The sequence below is a fragment of the Carassius auratus genome, chromosome 46 (assembly GCF_003368295.1).
Source record: "Carassius auratus strain Wakin chromosome 46, ASM336829v1, whole genome shotgun sequence".
NCBI classification, from domain to species: Eukaryota; Metazoa; Chordata; class Actinopteri; order Cypriniformes; family Cyprinidae; genus Carassius; species Carassius auratus.
Window position 1 is genome coordinate 1,499,641 of NC_039288.1, and position 15,949 is coordinate 1,515,589.

The window sequence follows — 15,949 nt, forward strand, 5'->3', positions numbered from 1 at the left end:
CACGGTAACCCTCAGATCACCCTGGCCACCAGCTGAAGTAGCCCTCTTACGAGAAGAAGAGCTTGAACGGGGTGTGGCAGAGGGGACTCTATACCTTTTAAGTTAATCGAGTCTCGATCTCAACGCCGAGATGATCATGTCCCCGCAATGAGAACATGAGCCATCCACGAACGCAGTCTCAGCGTGCTGGAAGCCCAGACATGTGACACAGCGATCGTGACCGTCACGAGGGGTTCAAAAGACGCAGATCAAAAATAGGAAGCAAACCTTCAACCTTTCTCGGAACTGTGAAGTACCGGCTGTAGAACCCAGACTCTGCTACGTCCTCAGAAGGTGTGTACTACTGTTCTATTACCAGAGCCTGTTCGGGACCCACCAGAGTCGGGGTAACCCCGTTGAACAGAGGCAAAGGATAACCAAACTGGATTCTATAGCCTCTCTCTACAGTGTGTAGGACCCATTGAGACACATTTAGCAGTAGTTTCCATGCTGCTAAATAATCTACTAAGGGAATCAGTGTCTCGACAAAGTGTGGATTTTGAATCACATGTGTTCCCATAGTGTTTTCCGATGCAGCTCGAGTTCCTGAAGGGGAATTATATTTACTATAGTCAGAAGGATTCCAAGCATCTTGAAAAAGTAGCAGTTTTAGAAAAGTTGCAAATTCTTTATTATATTTATAGAGTATAATACAATGTACAGTAAGTGTTATCAGGATTTATTAAAAGCAATAAGCAGAGCTCAATGTAATGCAAATGAGCAACAAAGCCATGTACTGACTACCAGAAAAGGTAATTCTCTAATTTGTTACAGGCAAATATAATATTTTTTTTATAGTTTGTTTATATTAATATTATTTAATAGTTTGGTTAACATCAAAACATGTTTATTATTTACACACATACACACACACACACACACACTTACAAATTTATGCAGTGTATAAAGCAAGTCAGTATGTTTTCTGCACATCAACATTCTGCTGTCAAGTCAAAATATTATTTAAACAAAATTATTTATCTTTTTTAGGATGTAATAGACCTTATAGGATGACATTTCGATTGCCAACTAAAAATAGGAATTTCAGCCTGTCTGCCTTCTGTTAAATACAAGATTTCAGTAATTCCTGGTGTTCTGTTTGTTGTATTACAGTAACAAATAACACAGATTTTATTGTTATAATGCAAATATCCTATTCTTGTTTTGAGTATAAATTTGCTAGATATTACTACTATGATTAGTAGTCAGCAAATCATTATTCAGTCTATTTTTACTATAGTGATTATCTTGTCTCTGGAGCTGCAGGCCTGCAGTCTTTAATATCTGCATTATGATATTACTATTATGGAAAGGAAATGCATCATCATGAGCTCACACCCGGGTCAGAGGTGCTACAGGAATGTGTCCTTGGTCTCGGCTGCGTGGGACAGGTGATTTGCGGGTAGTTTTGCTTTTAGATAGAGGAGCTGCTGCATCAGCACTGCTACAGATGAATTGATATTAAGCGACAAGCCAGTTTACAAGGACAAATATATAACTATGCAGACATTATCATCAAACATCTACAGGTTAAAAGCAGAGTGAATTGTTAAGTCTATACTGTTTATATAATACAATTTCTAGCATATAGTTTGTGTTTAAGCACATATAATAAAGTCCAAGCAAGTTTTGTGCTCCAATAAAACAGGAATGAAGCAAGAAAAAAAAAATGATGCATTTATTGTGTTAAATATTGTTAATTTCGACAGCCCTAGTCACACCACATCAGCCAAACATTCACATTCTCTTTCTGCTTGTGTGGCCAGTTGAAATAAGATGAGAGTGTTCTGTTAGAGATTCTTCTGTTATCTGAAGAAGTGGCTGAAGAATTATTTGAGGAAAAATCTCAAAAACATTAATAATGTTGTACTTTTATACAGAGAAGCACGCTGGATGATAACAGAATGAAAGCAGCACATGCTCGGAGTGCCCCTGCATTGATATTCAGATATCTCCTGTGCTGTCAACATCATTTTGCTGTGGCTGGTCTCAGAGAGAGATTCAACCATGACATGCTGCCTTACAATCACGCTCATCTGCTTCACAATAAATCCAATATCCCTGAAGACTTGATGACGAGAAAGAACTGTTTTCTTTATTTATTTGTCACAGTTGCTTTGAGAGGGCCATGTCATGTGACCAGGATATCTCCTGGGCCCAAGCAAGGTGGGGGCCCATGATTGGCTGTGGAGTATTGACTGGAGCACCAATTACGAAATTAGCGCTATTATTAGCTTATTAGCGCTATTATTTAGTGGAATTTTGCTGTAAATTCCATTAACTACCATTAGAGACTGAAACGTCATATTTGAATTTGGTTTACCAATCAAATGCATTTTAGATTATATTACATTCAGCTTTATTGTCATTGCACATGTGGGAACAAGGCAACGAAATACAGTAGTACAAGGGAAAGAGATACAGCATAACATTAGGAAAGAGAAGAGAAAAAAACAACTCCCAGACTATGCTTCTTTGGTTGCACAGTGTGAGAACAGGAAAAACACCTCAGCACAAAAGCACATAATCAATACACAATAAACACATGACTTTGCAACTGGGGACAGAAATTGGGGGGTCTAGGTAATCCAGCGCAGGTAATCAGTCATCCGGTCCAACAGCCATTTATTCTGTGTTTGACTTTTGAACGAACTGTACACATATCTATTAAGTGATCGCTGCACCTGATGTCCGCATTCACATCCACTCTTCACTTAGTTCTGGCATTAACCTGGAAATAGTCATGTAAAGAACAATCTTTGATTAGTAAAAATTTCAGCTATTCTAAAGCATATGTGTGAGAGAGGCTCAAAAGAAATAGAAAAAATTAAAAAACAAACCACAGATAAAATATAGTCAGTAAAATCTCCAGCTATCAGGTTATTTTACTAAAGCTGATGATGGAGTAGAAGTTGTGGAACAGCAAGTGGACCAGGCACATGGAGAAGATAAAAACACAGCTTCATCGTCCAAACAGATTTTAGGTTAGTTTGATTATTACCTTGATGGATGTATTTGGCTTGTAGTGTTTAAACAAACTCTACATGTTCGCTTAAGGGTTGGGAAATACCCCCGTAGAAAAATGTCAATCATTTTGCGCGTCATGACGCAAGTTTATCAGTTAAATGCGTTTCAATCATTGTGGTTTAAAAACAAATTATTTTAAACTATACATGGACATAACGCAGCGGGGCATAATTCTTGTTGGTAAATGTGTGCGTTAAGATACACACGGCGTGCAACTGCTCGTACAGCACCTGACTAAACTTGAGTTCTTTTATTCGCCTTGTTTTAAAAAGTTCAGATACACATAGTTATGTGTCAAAATGCCCATCTTTGCGATTATCCTCATCAACACAGTAATTTGTGTCTTACATAAACTTAACATTTTAAGATAAAGCAAGTGTAGTAGTAGGCAATATGAGATCTGAGATTTTTTTCAAGTAGGTTGATTTCATATGTATCTTTCTTATATTATAATTTGGTAACACTTTCCTTCCTGAGTTCTGTCTCTTGTGTTTTGGATAGACACATTCTGTGTGAATGGCCTCTTATTCTGCATGAGCATATTTTAGATCCCTTAACCCTACCCCATACCAAAACTAACTATTAACAAGCACTAAATTATGAGTTTATTGAGGAAAGGTTATTGCTAATAGTTAGTTAATAGTTAATAGAGAACTGGTCCCCAAACTAAAGTGTGACTGAACGTTTTAGTACACAGTTCTGAAAATAAGCATTTTTTCTTAGTGTGAAGGAATTTAAATATCATTAAGAAACTTTTGTTCAGTGGAAAGATTCCATGGATGTTAAAGGATCTTCATGTTAGTATTCGGTGGGGGGTTGGTGGTTAATGACATTTCATCATATGAGAAACTTGACAAGCCAAATTCTGTCTGGCAGAACTTTACAATTCATGTGCCCTGGAGGTTGGAGGGTGGTCTGTGGTTAATGTCAGAGAGGAAGTTGTTCATATGATGTAAGCTTTTAGGGATTACACCACTGTCACTCTTGTCTGCACGACTCCCTGTGAAAGGAATCAATTAGTCACATTTTCTTGATGACAATGGGATCAGATCCAGAGCAATCCACGGCCGATGAACAATACTTGCAAACTGTGGATCCCTGGGTGATTCCAATGAATTGTTTGAGCATCTGTCATCCAGGCCTGGAGCGATTGCTGATGGACCAGCAATGGCTTGCAGCTTCTTAACAGTCCCAAGAATGGTCAAGATAAACAAACGCATTAGCTCTACTGCTGATCGGCTTAGCTGAGTTTGAGAGCTTTCGGAGGAACCTTTAAGACTCATGTATCACCATTGTCTCACTGCCCACACTGAATGGATTACAAATCAACTCTTTAGCTTCTTAAGTAAATCAGAGTGGAGTGCAGTTGGGAATTGTCAGCGAGCGCATGCCATGATTGCAAAGAGGACGACATCCCTGCAGAATTGCTAATAGTGCTGTAAAAGGAGCTTTTGTATTTTGGACCAGATTGTTTAACTTGGGGCAGAGAAAGAGCTGGGAAAGGCAGGAGATGTTCGGACAGCAGGCGTCCCAAGAAAGAGGAAGTCCTTTTCACAGAATCAGAGCTCAGTTAAGCACTTAAGCTTCAATGTTCAGGGAAAACAAATGATCTGGTAATTGTCTGCAACCTTGACATGGAGAAAGAAGGTCACGATGTTGGGCTGGGTGTTCGTGTCTGCTGTTGCTTTTTGGATGTGCGGTAAATAATTAGGAAACCAAATGACAAAGGCTGGGACCTTAAGGGGAGGCACGCATTTTTTGCCCTGTTGATCAGGTTTTATTATAACTGTTAGCCATACTCATTTAAAACCCATAAAAGTGAGCATTTAAGGTCAGTGTGTGTGTTGTTGTGTAAAAATCAGAAAGCACCACATGTGTTTTTCTTAAAATAACGTTAACTTTGGCTGCATGTGATGTTATACCAAATAATTCCAGCTGAACAAAACTTAACGCATGGATGAAGCCAATTTGCATCCTAAGTTTAGAAAATATTTTATGGAGGAAATAAACCAAATCTCCTCAAATTTTTCTGATGCCATTTAAGACTCACACTAAATTGAATTACACATGACATATATATATTTTTTCTTTTTTTAACCATAGTTTGTCAACAGTTCAGTAAGCTTCAGTAAGAGTCTTTCAATCGCCCTCCTTATGATCTTAACACTAACCCCATTTGATATTGGCGAAACATATTTGGCAAAAGCTCCAGTGTGCAATTGTGTTCTGGAGAGCCTCAACTGTTCACTCAGCACTCAAAACGCTGAGTTTTGGTCAAGTGCTGAGTTCTGTAAGCTTGTCTTCTTATTATAACAATGTGTAAATAAAAGATTCATTGAGCAGTGCAGACAGCTTCATTAATTAATGGAACGTCGTGAGATCGTGATGAACTGAAGTGAATGACAGCTTTTAGTGATTATTCTCTTTCTAGGCTGTATAATCCCGTCTGACTGTCTCAGAATGGATATATTCTCTTTAGAGAAGAAAGTATCATGTGTCATGGTTGTATTTGTCTTGATGTTTGAAAATGACTCGCTCCTAATCTCTAACAGTCAACACATTCTACTGTCTGATTATGTGTACTGTTTAACTTCATTTAACTGCATGTAATAGAGAATAGGTGACACCGATCCAAGTTTGATGCCACTCCAGTGCTCTTAGTCAGTGGTCAGGAAATAATAGGGAATCATTTCCTGCCTATCAGCTGTCGCCCAAAGAAAGTACTAAAACTGGCATGGACATTGCACTAGCCCATAACCAGCATGTGCCTCCAACAGAAGTTTTCCCTTACTGCACTCCTGCAGCGCTGGAAAGAGCACCCAGTCCTCAGCAGCTTTTTCAGTGCCAATGGAGGAATCATCAGGGAGCGAGCTTTTAGACTTGGCTGGAGAAACTTTAACATACTATCTGGGATCGAGTGAACCAAAGTGTGTCCAAACTGCTTTACAAACATGCTGTTCTGTTTTTTGTTTTTCTACTACAACTCTGGTTCATTTTGGAATGTGAGACCCAAAGAGGATGTTCAGAGGAAAATGTGATGGGATTTGTGTTTGTTTGTATAGTGGGGTTTTTTAATTAATGAGCAAAGTAAGGTTTATGGTAAATGTAATTACTGTAGTTGGACTTTTTGTTCTAATTGCAAACTGCATACACTCACACCTCAAAGTTCTCATGTAATTACTTGTAAAAAAAATACAGTAGCAAATTTGTAGGTTTTACATATTAAACTTAAATGTACAGTTAAAACCTATATTTTGTTTAAAGGTAATGTAAAAAACACAAAAGCACCACCATGGTTACACACATGACACTAAAATAAGCAATAAACATTCTTTTAACAACATTAGATGTCACATAAAACCCTAATGTACATAACAGGAAAACAAAAACTAAGAAGAAACATTTAAACGAAAAAGCATAAAATGTGACAGTGAATTTTGTCAATTTATGTTTTATCAATTAATACTTGTTCTTTTTCATTTAAAAATGTAAATATAACAATATATGTATAGCAATACATACACTGACTGGCCACTTTATTAGGTAAACCCTTTTGCCTTCAAAACTTCGTGGCATAGATTCAACAAGGTGTTGGAAACATTCCTCAGAGATTTTGGTCCATATTGACATGATCGCATCACGCAGTTGCTGCAGATTTGTCGGCTGCACATCTATGATGTGAATCTCTCGTTCCAACACGTCCCAGAGCTGCTCTACTGGACTTACATCTGGTGACTGTGGAGGTCATTTGTGTAAAGTGAACTTATAGTCATGTTCAAGAAACCAGTCTGAGATGATCTGAGCTTTAGGACATGGTGCAATATCCTGCTGGAAGTAGCCATCAGAAGATCGGTACACTGTAGTCATAAAGGGATGGATATGGTCAGCAACAATACTCAGGTAGCCTGTGGTGTTTAAACGATGCCCAGTTGGTACTAAGGGGCCCAAGGTGGCCCAAAGAAAATATCCCCCAACATTACACCACCACCATCAGCCTGAACCATTGAGACAAGGCAGGATGGATCCATGCTTTCATGATCTTTACACCAAATTCTGACCCTACCATCTGAATGTCGCAGCAGAAATCGAGACTCATCAGACCAGACAATGTTTTTCCAACCTTCTATTGTCCAATTTTGATGTTCCTGTGTGAACTGTAGCCTCTGTTTCCTGTTCTGATCTGACAGGAGCGGCACCCGCTGTGGTCTTCTGCTGCTGTAGCCCATCTGCTTCAGGATTTGATGTGTTGTGTGTTCAGAGATGGTGTTCTACATAACTTGGTGTAAACGAGTGGTTATTTGAGTTACAGTTACCTTTCTATCATCTCTAACTGCTAATCTGTCCATTCTCCTCTGACCTCTGACATCAACAAGGCATTTTCATCCACACAACTGCCGCTTACTGGATATTTTTTATTTTTTGGACCATTTTCAGTAAACCCTAGAGATGGTTGTGCGTGAAAATCCCAGTAGATCAGCAGTTTTTGAAATACTCAGGCCAACAACCATTCCATGTTCAAAGCCCCTTTCTTCACCATTCTGATGCTCAGTTTGAACAGGTGTACCTAATAAAGTGGCAGTGATACGGTATATATATCTATATTTTTTTATGTAAGCTTGTATCTATTATATAGTATGGCCCCTTACTCTTAACCAATTAATAGGTTTTTACCATAGCAATTTTACAGTCTTTTCCTTTTAATATCATAATGATAATATATGAAAGTTTCATAAAAGCTAAGAGGGATTGATGACATTGTTTCACAGGCTGGTAAATCACACACAAAACCATGTTGATTTTAACATTTAGCTTTTTCTCTCTGCAGATGAGGGTCCATGCAGGAGGACATACTGTGGCCGGGGTCGGGAGTGTGTGTTCAGGGAGGTAACAGGCCGTGCAGAGTGTGTGTGCCAGGAAAGCTGCCACACTTCGTTTGTGCCTGTGTGTGGCTCTGACGGACGCTTTTATGAGAACCACTGCGAGCTGTACCGCACCGCTTGCCTGCAGCGGAGGAGAATCTATGTGGTCCACAGCAAAGACTGCTTTTTCAAAGGTGAGATGCATGTTCCTCACTGTAGCGCTGCAATGCGCGAGTGTCCAGTGCTTGTGATTGATGTGTGGTCAATACATCGGCTGCTACTCCAAATGCATTTTTTTATGGGGGATGTTCTGAGCTCAGTCCAACTTAATTTTCAATGTGGACGTAATAAATTCTCTGTGAATTATGATTAATTATCCACTATAGATAGAAAAATAATACAAAATTGTGGTAAACAGTAAAACTATTTATACAAACCATTATTATAAGTGTTACTGTTGTTGTTTTTAGTAAATAAAAATGTAATATTTTCATTATTTTAATATTAAACAAATTATTTTTTATTTTTTAAAATATATATATTTTTTAAGATGATATTTTATTCAGAATACAACATAGATGATGTATCAAATGTTTAAACTGAGAAAATGTTTGAGGGGAAAAACAAGGCCATGTTTACCACTGTGTGCATCTCCTTTTCTTTTTATAACAGTCTGCAAACGTCTGGGGACTGAGGAGACAAGTTGCTCAAGTTTAGGAATAGGAATGTTGTCCCATTCTTGTCTAATACAGGCCTCTAGTTCCTCAACTCACTTAGGTCTTCTTTGTCGCATCTTCCTCTTTATGATGCACCAAATGTTTTCTATGGGTGAAATATCTGCACTGCAGGCTGGTCATTTCAGTACCCGGATCCTTCTTCTACACAGCCATGATGTTGTAATTGATGCAGTGTGTGGTCTGGCATTGTCATGTTGGGAAATGCAAGGTCTTCCCTGAAAGAGACGGCGTCTGGATGAGAGCATACTGTATGTTGTTCTAGAACTTAGATATATATATATATATATATATATATATATATATATATATATATATATATATATATATATATATATATATATATATATATATATATATATCTATCACACAAGTAGCCATGTCATTTGCAACCACTTACTGTCTTAAAAACCCTTTTGTTTGTGCAACCACTTCCTTCCACCTCGGTATATAAATGATGACAAAGTTCAAAATTTTGGATGAACTATCCCTTTAACCTGTTGGCATGACTATGCTTTTATTATAAAACAGTGATCGGGAGATGAATCCGTCTCAAATTGTTAAAGCAACTATTAAAAAACATCCAATAACACACTGGGTCCCCAAAAGCATTGAATCCATGAAATATTGATATATAATCCACTGTTTATTGAATCCCTTAATTATTCCAAACCTGTTAGCCATTAACTTGAACAAATAAAAAATACGATGGAAATCAATGGCTACCATCAACTGTTTGGTTACCAACATTCTTCAAAATATCTTTTGTGTTCAACAAAAGAAAGAAACTCATACAGGTTCACCCAAACCTTACATTTCTGGGTGAACTGTCACTTTAACATCATGCCCAAGTATCTGTGCTGGAAATCAAGACAAAAATACATGTTCATAACGATTCACCATATGAACTCATCTCAGCTATAACATCACAAACTGTATTTATGTTAGGTGCTCGTCTCTAGACAGCACATATAAGATGTGAGTTGTATTCATAAGCTACAGATTTGATCTGTAGTGGTGTCATGTAGGGAATATGCCTTGTGATAAGACAGTCAAGGTTTATGGCCTCTAACTAAATGAAGGTCATTCTAAAGCACAAGAAGCACTTGACAATGTTCCACCTCATAAATAATAATAATGCACAGTGCCTTTGTGCACAGCTGAGGTGTGCGGTCTGAGGAGATCTATAAAGTATTTCACATTGAGAAGGAAAAGAATAACGTTGACACACTGCACCTTTAATCCAGTTTACAGAGAACAGGGAAATCGCAAGGAATGCCTCGCTTATGTATTCCAGCATGTGTAAACTTAAGGAAAGGAGTCTTGTGTGTATATTTGTGGAGGAATTTATACATCTTGCCATGTGTCAGGGCTTGGTTTTATGGTGATTTTTAATCCTGAAGGTTAAATTCAGTTTTTCTGCTCATACGCAGTCAAGATCACATTTATAGCTCACAGCTCAGGAGATTGAGGGAGCTCTGGGTTACATCTCAATAGTTTTATGTTTTTATTCTTTTATTTGTTTATTTCTTTCAGTTTTGAAGTCTTCAGACGTGATTTTGACACTGAGAGTGTATACAATGATTGAATAGCAGTAGAGTTTGTATATTCAGTATATGTTTAAATCTCTGACTTCTGATTGCAGATGTTGACGAATCTGAGCACAGTTTGAGACATTGTTGAGATCCAACCCGATCTCATGGCAATTCTTACATTTTTCACAAGGTGGCTTATTCGTACGAATTCGTAAGACCACACTCGTACAAATTCATACGATTGTTGCCAAATCGTAAGTATTTTACGATTTGCACAATTCGTATGAATTTGTACGAATGACCTACACCTAACCCCACCCATAAAACTTACCGTCACTGCGGTCGTATAAAATCGTACGAATGAGGTCGTACAAATTCGTACGAATAAGCCACCTCGTAAAATACGTACAAATTGGTCATGAGATAGCGTTGTGAGATCTCACAGGTGAGATTACTGGGGTATTTTAGGGGGAAACATCTGAGATTCTCCATTTGTTTATGATTTGGGTTTTGTTTGCTCTGTCTGCTTAGTCTTTAGGTCATTGTGGGGATTTTTTTCCCCCTTTTTTTCTCTCTGTGGTGTTGATGGCTATGAAATAACTCCAGGTGTAATTTATTTTTTTAACACCATATTTAATATTTTCTCATACATATACATCTGATTATCTCTCGGCATGAGGAAACATTTCTGTCTTTCAGTTTATAAGAGGCCGATTCGCTGCACAGTGTGACTTTGCAAGTGTCATTACAGAGTAATCTGATGGACATACAGTACCATACCCGAAACAGAAAGCTATTAAATGCAGATATATTCCCTCTACACTTCGGAAACTGTGGGTTTCCACACAGAGGCTTGTACACATCTACCAGTTAATTTTGAGAGAAAAAAAAAATCAGTCTTTATAGATTGTTTATGTTGCTAAGGATGTTGTGCAGTGATTTACAGAACCGTAGAGTGAAGCGGTCATAGCCTTGCTTTATGAATAAAACAGCTGTTGACCAATCAGAATCAAGGACTGGAACTGTTTTTTTTTTCATTTATTTATTTTTTCTCTAAGTTTTATTATTTGTGGAGCCAGAGCCTTCATAATTTTGTACATATCATGTAATTAGGCATCTTTAAACACCTTACTGATGCTTGTGAAGGATATCCTTCTCTCTGCCCACATGGAAAAAACCTATATAAACATATATGTTTCAATATATGTTTTGATATAGGTTTTTAATATATGTGACGTATAAAATTGGCCGTTTTCCTTTATTATATGTAAATATATGTACATATATGCACACATATATATGTACACATACATATATGCACACATATATTTACATATATGCACACATATATGTACACATATATATATGTGCATACATATACCTATATAGGTACATATATGCACGTATATATGCACCTATATGTTCACCTATAATAGTAAAATTAAAATTCATAGCTGCTAGGCAACAAAAATAAAAGTCCAAAATGTAGAAATGTACATTATTTATTTACTCAAGATCAATCAGATAGTACAAAACAAAAATATGAGCTAGGCATCATGTATGATAGTCAAAAATGACCAGATCCTGCCATTAGCTATATAGAAGACATATATGTGCTTATGTGAATATGAAGAAGCAATACATATGTGTCATATATACGAATATATGCAGCATATATATTATCATATATGTGCATATACACTGCATATAGGTTTCATATATGCGCATATATATAGGTTCTTTCAATGTGGGTGTTCATGCCTGTCATTAAAAAGAAAGACGCTTCCTCGGGTCACTGTTCAGCTCAACTTTGATCCCAACTCTCTCTCTTACAACATACAAACAGCAGCACAATCACACTGCGCTGGAGAGGTGTCTTTCATCTCTGCAGGCCGCCGGAGTGCCACAACAAAGCGTGAGAGCGTTTGACTGATGCTTGGCGCGCAGCGGGACGCCTCTGCAGCTGGGAGAAACTTGAGCGTGTCCACCATCAAAACACCAAGAGGTGTACAAATGAATCTCTGGTGGTTAGAGGGATGCTGCGAGGAGTTTCTGCAGTGTCAGTGACAGAACTCCTAATGATCCCTCTCTGCTCCTGTTTTTGAGATATATGAAGTGACATGTACATTCACAACATAAATACTATTACATTGAACTACAGAATCAACACTGTGTCCTCTCAAGACATCAGCAGAGTACTTTTTTACAAGACCCAATATAACATTGTTTTATTGGGTATTGTGGACTTTTATAAATATTTAATCTCCTGTCAGTGGTGAGAGCCCATGCACTTATACTTATGTATTGATTAAATGAGTACTTTTGTCCATGTAGTGCATGGCCACATACACACTGCAGGAAATTCAGCTTTATTTCACCTTTTAGTGCTTAATCCTGTTCTGTACACACACAGTTTAGTCATTTACAGGAGTGACAACTGCATTCTGCTGCTGTATTGACTTAAAAAATGCAGGTAGTGGCAACCGCTTTTGCAGCAAACTAATAATGACGTATTTAAACACATTTCAGAGATGTGTGTCTCTTCTGTATGCACAATTCACAGGTAACAAAGTACAATTTAGACTCATTAATATTGCCAGATCTTGCTATAAAAGAATAAATAAATAAATAAGCCCATAAGAAACTCAAATTCAATTTCAAATGTTTTATCTTGAAAATAAGCCACATCCTAAATATCACAATCTGCTCTTGGCTGCTAAAGATCTGCTGTAGTGGACCTGCACCTGCCTACTAACTCCATAAAATGGATCGTTTTGTGAGTTTAGCACAACAACAAGCACAAAGACACTTAATAAGTGGACATGGTTCATAAGTATGCTTTGTGAAGCATCATTCCAAACATAAGTGAAACACACGGCTCTGTTGAAAGTGTTTTCATTAAAATCACAGACTATAATGAGTCTTCTGTCACTGTAATATTACTTTGGTCAAAAATAGTGGATAGCTAATGCACGAGATGGCAAAACGTTGCAATGATGTCAGTCCGGTCAGTTTTGAGAGGGTGTTCTGATTCAGAGTTTAAATGCGGTTGTCACTCCTTTTTTTTCAGATGGTTTTATGAAACACACTTCCTCAGTTTTGTATGGTAGTTTAGAAATTAGAGTATCCCCTTATGCTATTTTAAAGGTTCCTACTCTGTTTTGGAGGTATTTTACAATATGTTTATATGCATCCAAGGTCAAAAACACTTTCTTATTCTATATGTGTCTGAAACATCTTTACCACTGACTTTTCACATCCTCACCCTTTACATTAGCGACTGGTTTTATAAAACATTAAATATAATTATAATTAATAAAAAAAATTTACTCAAAACTAAATATGCATACAATGTAGTTTTGGATGTTTTTTATTTATTTAAATACATTAATAAATCAAGTCAAGCTTACTAATGCCTCCAAATCTGCATAAAAAGTTTGCCTGACAAATATGAATTTTGGCAGAGAACAGCTTATAGAAAATACTACCTGCCTGTTGCATGGCATGAATTTATACTCACTGTTTTTACATTTACATTAACATTTGTCTCCCTGGACCACAACACCTGTCTTAAGTCGCTGGGGTATATTTGTAGCAATAGCCAAAAAAAAAAAAAAAAAAAAATATTAATGTATTGGTTTTTCTTTTATACCAAAGATCATGTTCCATGAAGATATTTTGAAAATTCCCTACCGTAAATATATCAAAAAAATTTTTTATTATTATTAATATGCATTGCCAAGAACTTAATTTGGACACCTTTAAAGGCTATTTTCTCTGTATTTTTATTTATTTTTTGCTCCCTCAGATTCCAGATTTTCATATAATTGTATCTCAGACAAATATTGTCCTCCTAACAAACCACACATCAATGGGAAGCTTATTTATTCAGCTTTCAGATGATGTATAAATCACAATTTATACATCATCTGAAGCATTACAAAAGCATATGGCACAATCACAAAAATGTACACATTTAGTAATTTAGCAGACGCTTTTATCTAAAGTGACTTACATTTGAGGACAATGGAAGCAATTGAAATCAACAAGAGGGCAACGATATACAAGTGCTATAATGTAGTACATGTTTTACAACATGCAACAACAACAACAACAACAGAGAAATCTGGACCTAACCAGAATAAAGTCAGATATATATAGCATGCATATTCTGCATTATTTTCAATGTGTTTATTGCTAGTGCATCAAAAATAGACAGAACACAACTTACTGTATTCACATGCAATGCATCTGCTTGCCATGATAAATTCACATGCTTGTTGCTGCTGCTCTGTGCAATCATTGTAAAAACACAGAATGTGAATTTTTAAGTTTAATATAGAAAAGCTAAATGTATTTGAAAGTGTGATGGACCAAATCGACTGGCTTGGTTTGCTTAGCTAGGGTTACTTGTAATGTGTTTACTTGTAACACAGTGCAGGAAATAAGCCTGGAATCATTGACGACTCACTTCAGGCAGTTCAGAATCGATTCTTTCTTTTGTGAGACTAACTCCATTTGTCATGCACTTTGATCTTTGACACTTTGCAGACGTTTTCCACTGACAACAGTTATATTACACACTGCGTGATATAATGGGGCACCTTAACACGGACATCACACATCATAAAGTGCCACTTAATCAAATATATAAGAGACAGCATGTTGTGTTGAATTTTCCCTTAAAGTAATATATCCAGGTGCAGTGCATGCTAAACTTCAACTTGCTTTTGTTTTTATTATTAATGAGCCTAAAAGCATCTCTATCCTTCTTTCACGATGGTGAATAAACAGGTCACATGGCCATTAACTTTATTGCTCCCATGAGATGTATTGCATTAAAGTGTTTGCTATTTGAAATGGATGCCATGTTCTACTTATAAATGTCCCCTGTTCCCACTTAAGTCCCCTGCCACGTAAACATCACTCTCATTTGCAAGAGACTCGAGAAAGCTCAAATGTGATGCATATGTATGCACTAGAGTGGACCAAGACTGATAAGTAGCTGTTGCTTTTCATAAATGTTTCAAGAAAGCTTCTCATTATCATATTTATGCATATTCAGAGTTCAAATGACAGCAATCCAATGAAATGTATGTGCAGTGTGTGTGTGCCTTTTCCCCCATATATAGTGCTGAGATATATTGTAAATTAAACAAGGAGAGAAGTAAAATTATATTTTTTTAACTTGCATTCTACGCTGTTGGTGCTTGTGCTTTTTGCAGATCCACTTACTCAGAAAACTTCAGCCGCTCTCGAGTCACTGATGTTACTTCTTGTGGATTCTGACCTAATTAGTCAATTAAACTGCGTGTGAATAGTTTGCATATAAATCCAAAGGACTAATTTTAAGACAACTGTTTTCTATTAGGCATTGTTGTATATTAGCATCATTTGAGACTTGAAGCCTTCAGTTGCATGAATAGAAAAGGCTGAGCCTGAAGGGCCAAACAGAGCATGCTCATTCCAGACTGTCGCTTTCAACAATCAGCTCCAAAACAAGCTAATCTGCTCTGAAAGCGCATCCTAACATCCGCTTCAGAGACTTTGACAGCGCTTGTATAATGCGTTTATCTCTCTCTATGCCTCTCACTCATGATGTATCGGTCTGGATTTTCAAGTGATGGCGTTCACCCAAATGAGCTCTAATACTTCAGTCTCGGGCTATTTAATTTGAAACGCTAATTTACAATTTTGAACGGTGAAACTAAAGTGCTATTTTTAACATATATGTTCCTCTGTCATCGAGTTCTCC

General features: G+C 37.0%; 1 protein-coding gene across 1 annotated transcript in view; it reads left to right on the plus strand.

The window, feature by feature from the left end:
• Positions 1 to 15,949, plus strand: part of LOC113063839 (follistatin-related protein 4-like) — a 168,721-nt gene that overhangs the window by 57,631 nt on the left and 95,141 nt on the right. Inside the window, exon 4 of the mRNA XM_026234207.1 lies at positions 7,892 to 8,119. Coding sequence (XP_026089992.1) covers positions 7,892 to 8,119 — 228 coding nt within the window. The remainder of the gene's footprint in view (positions 1 to 7,891; positions 8,120 to 15,949) is intronic.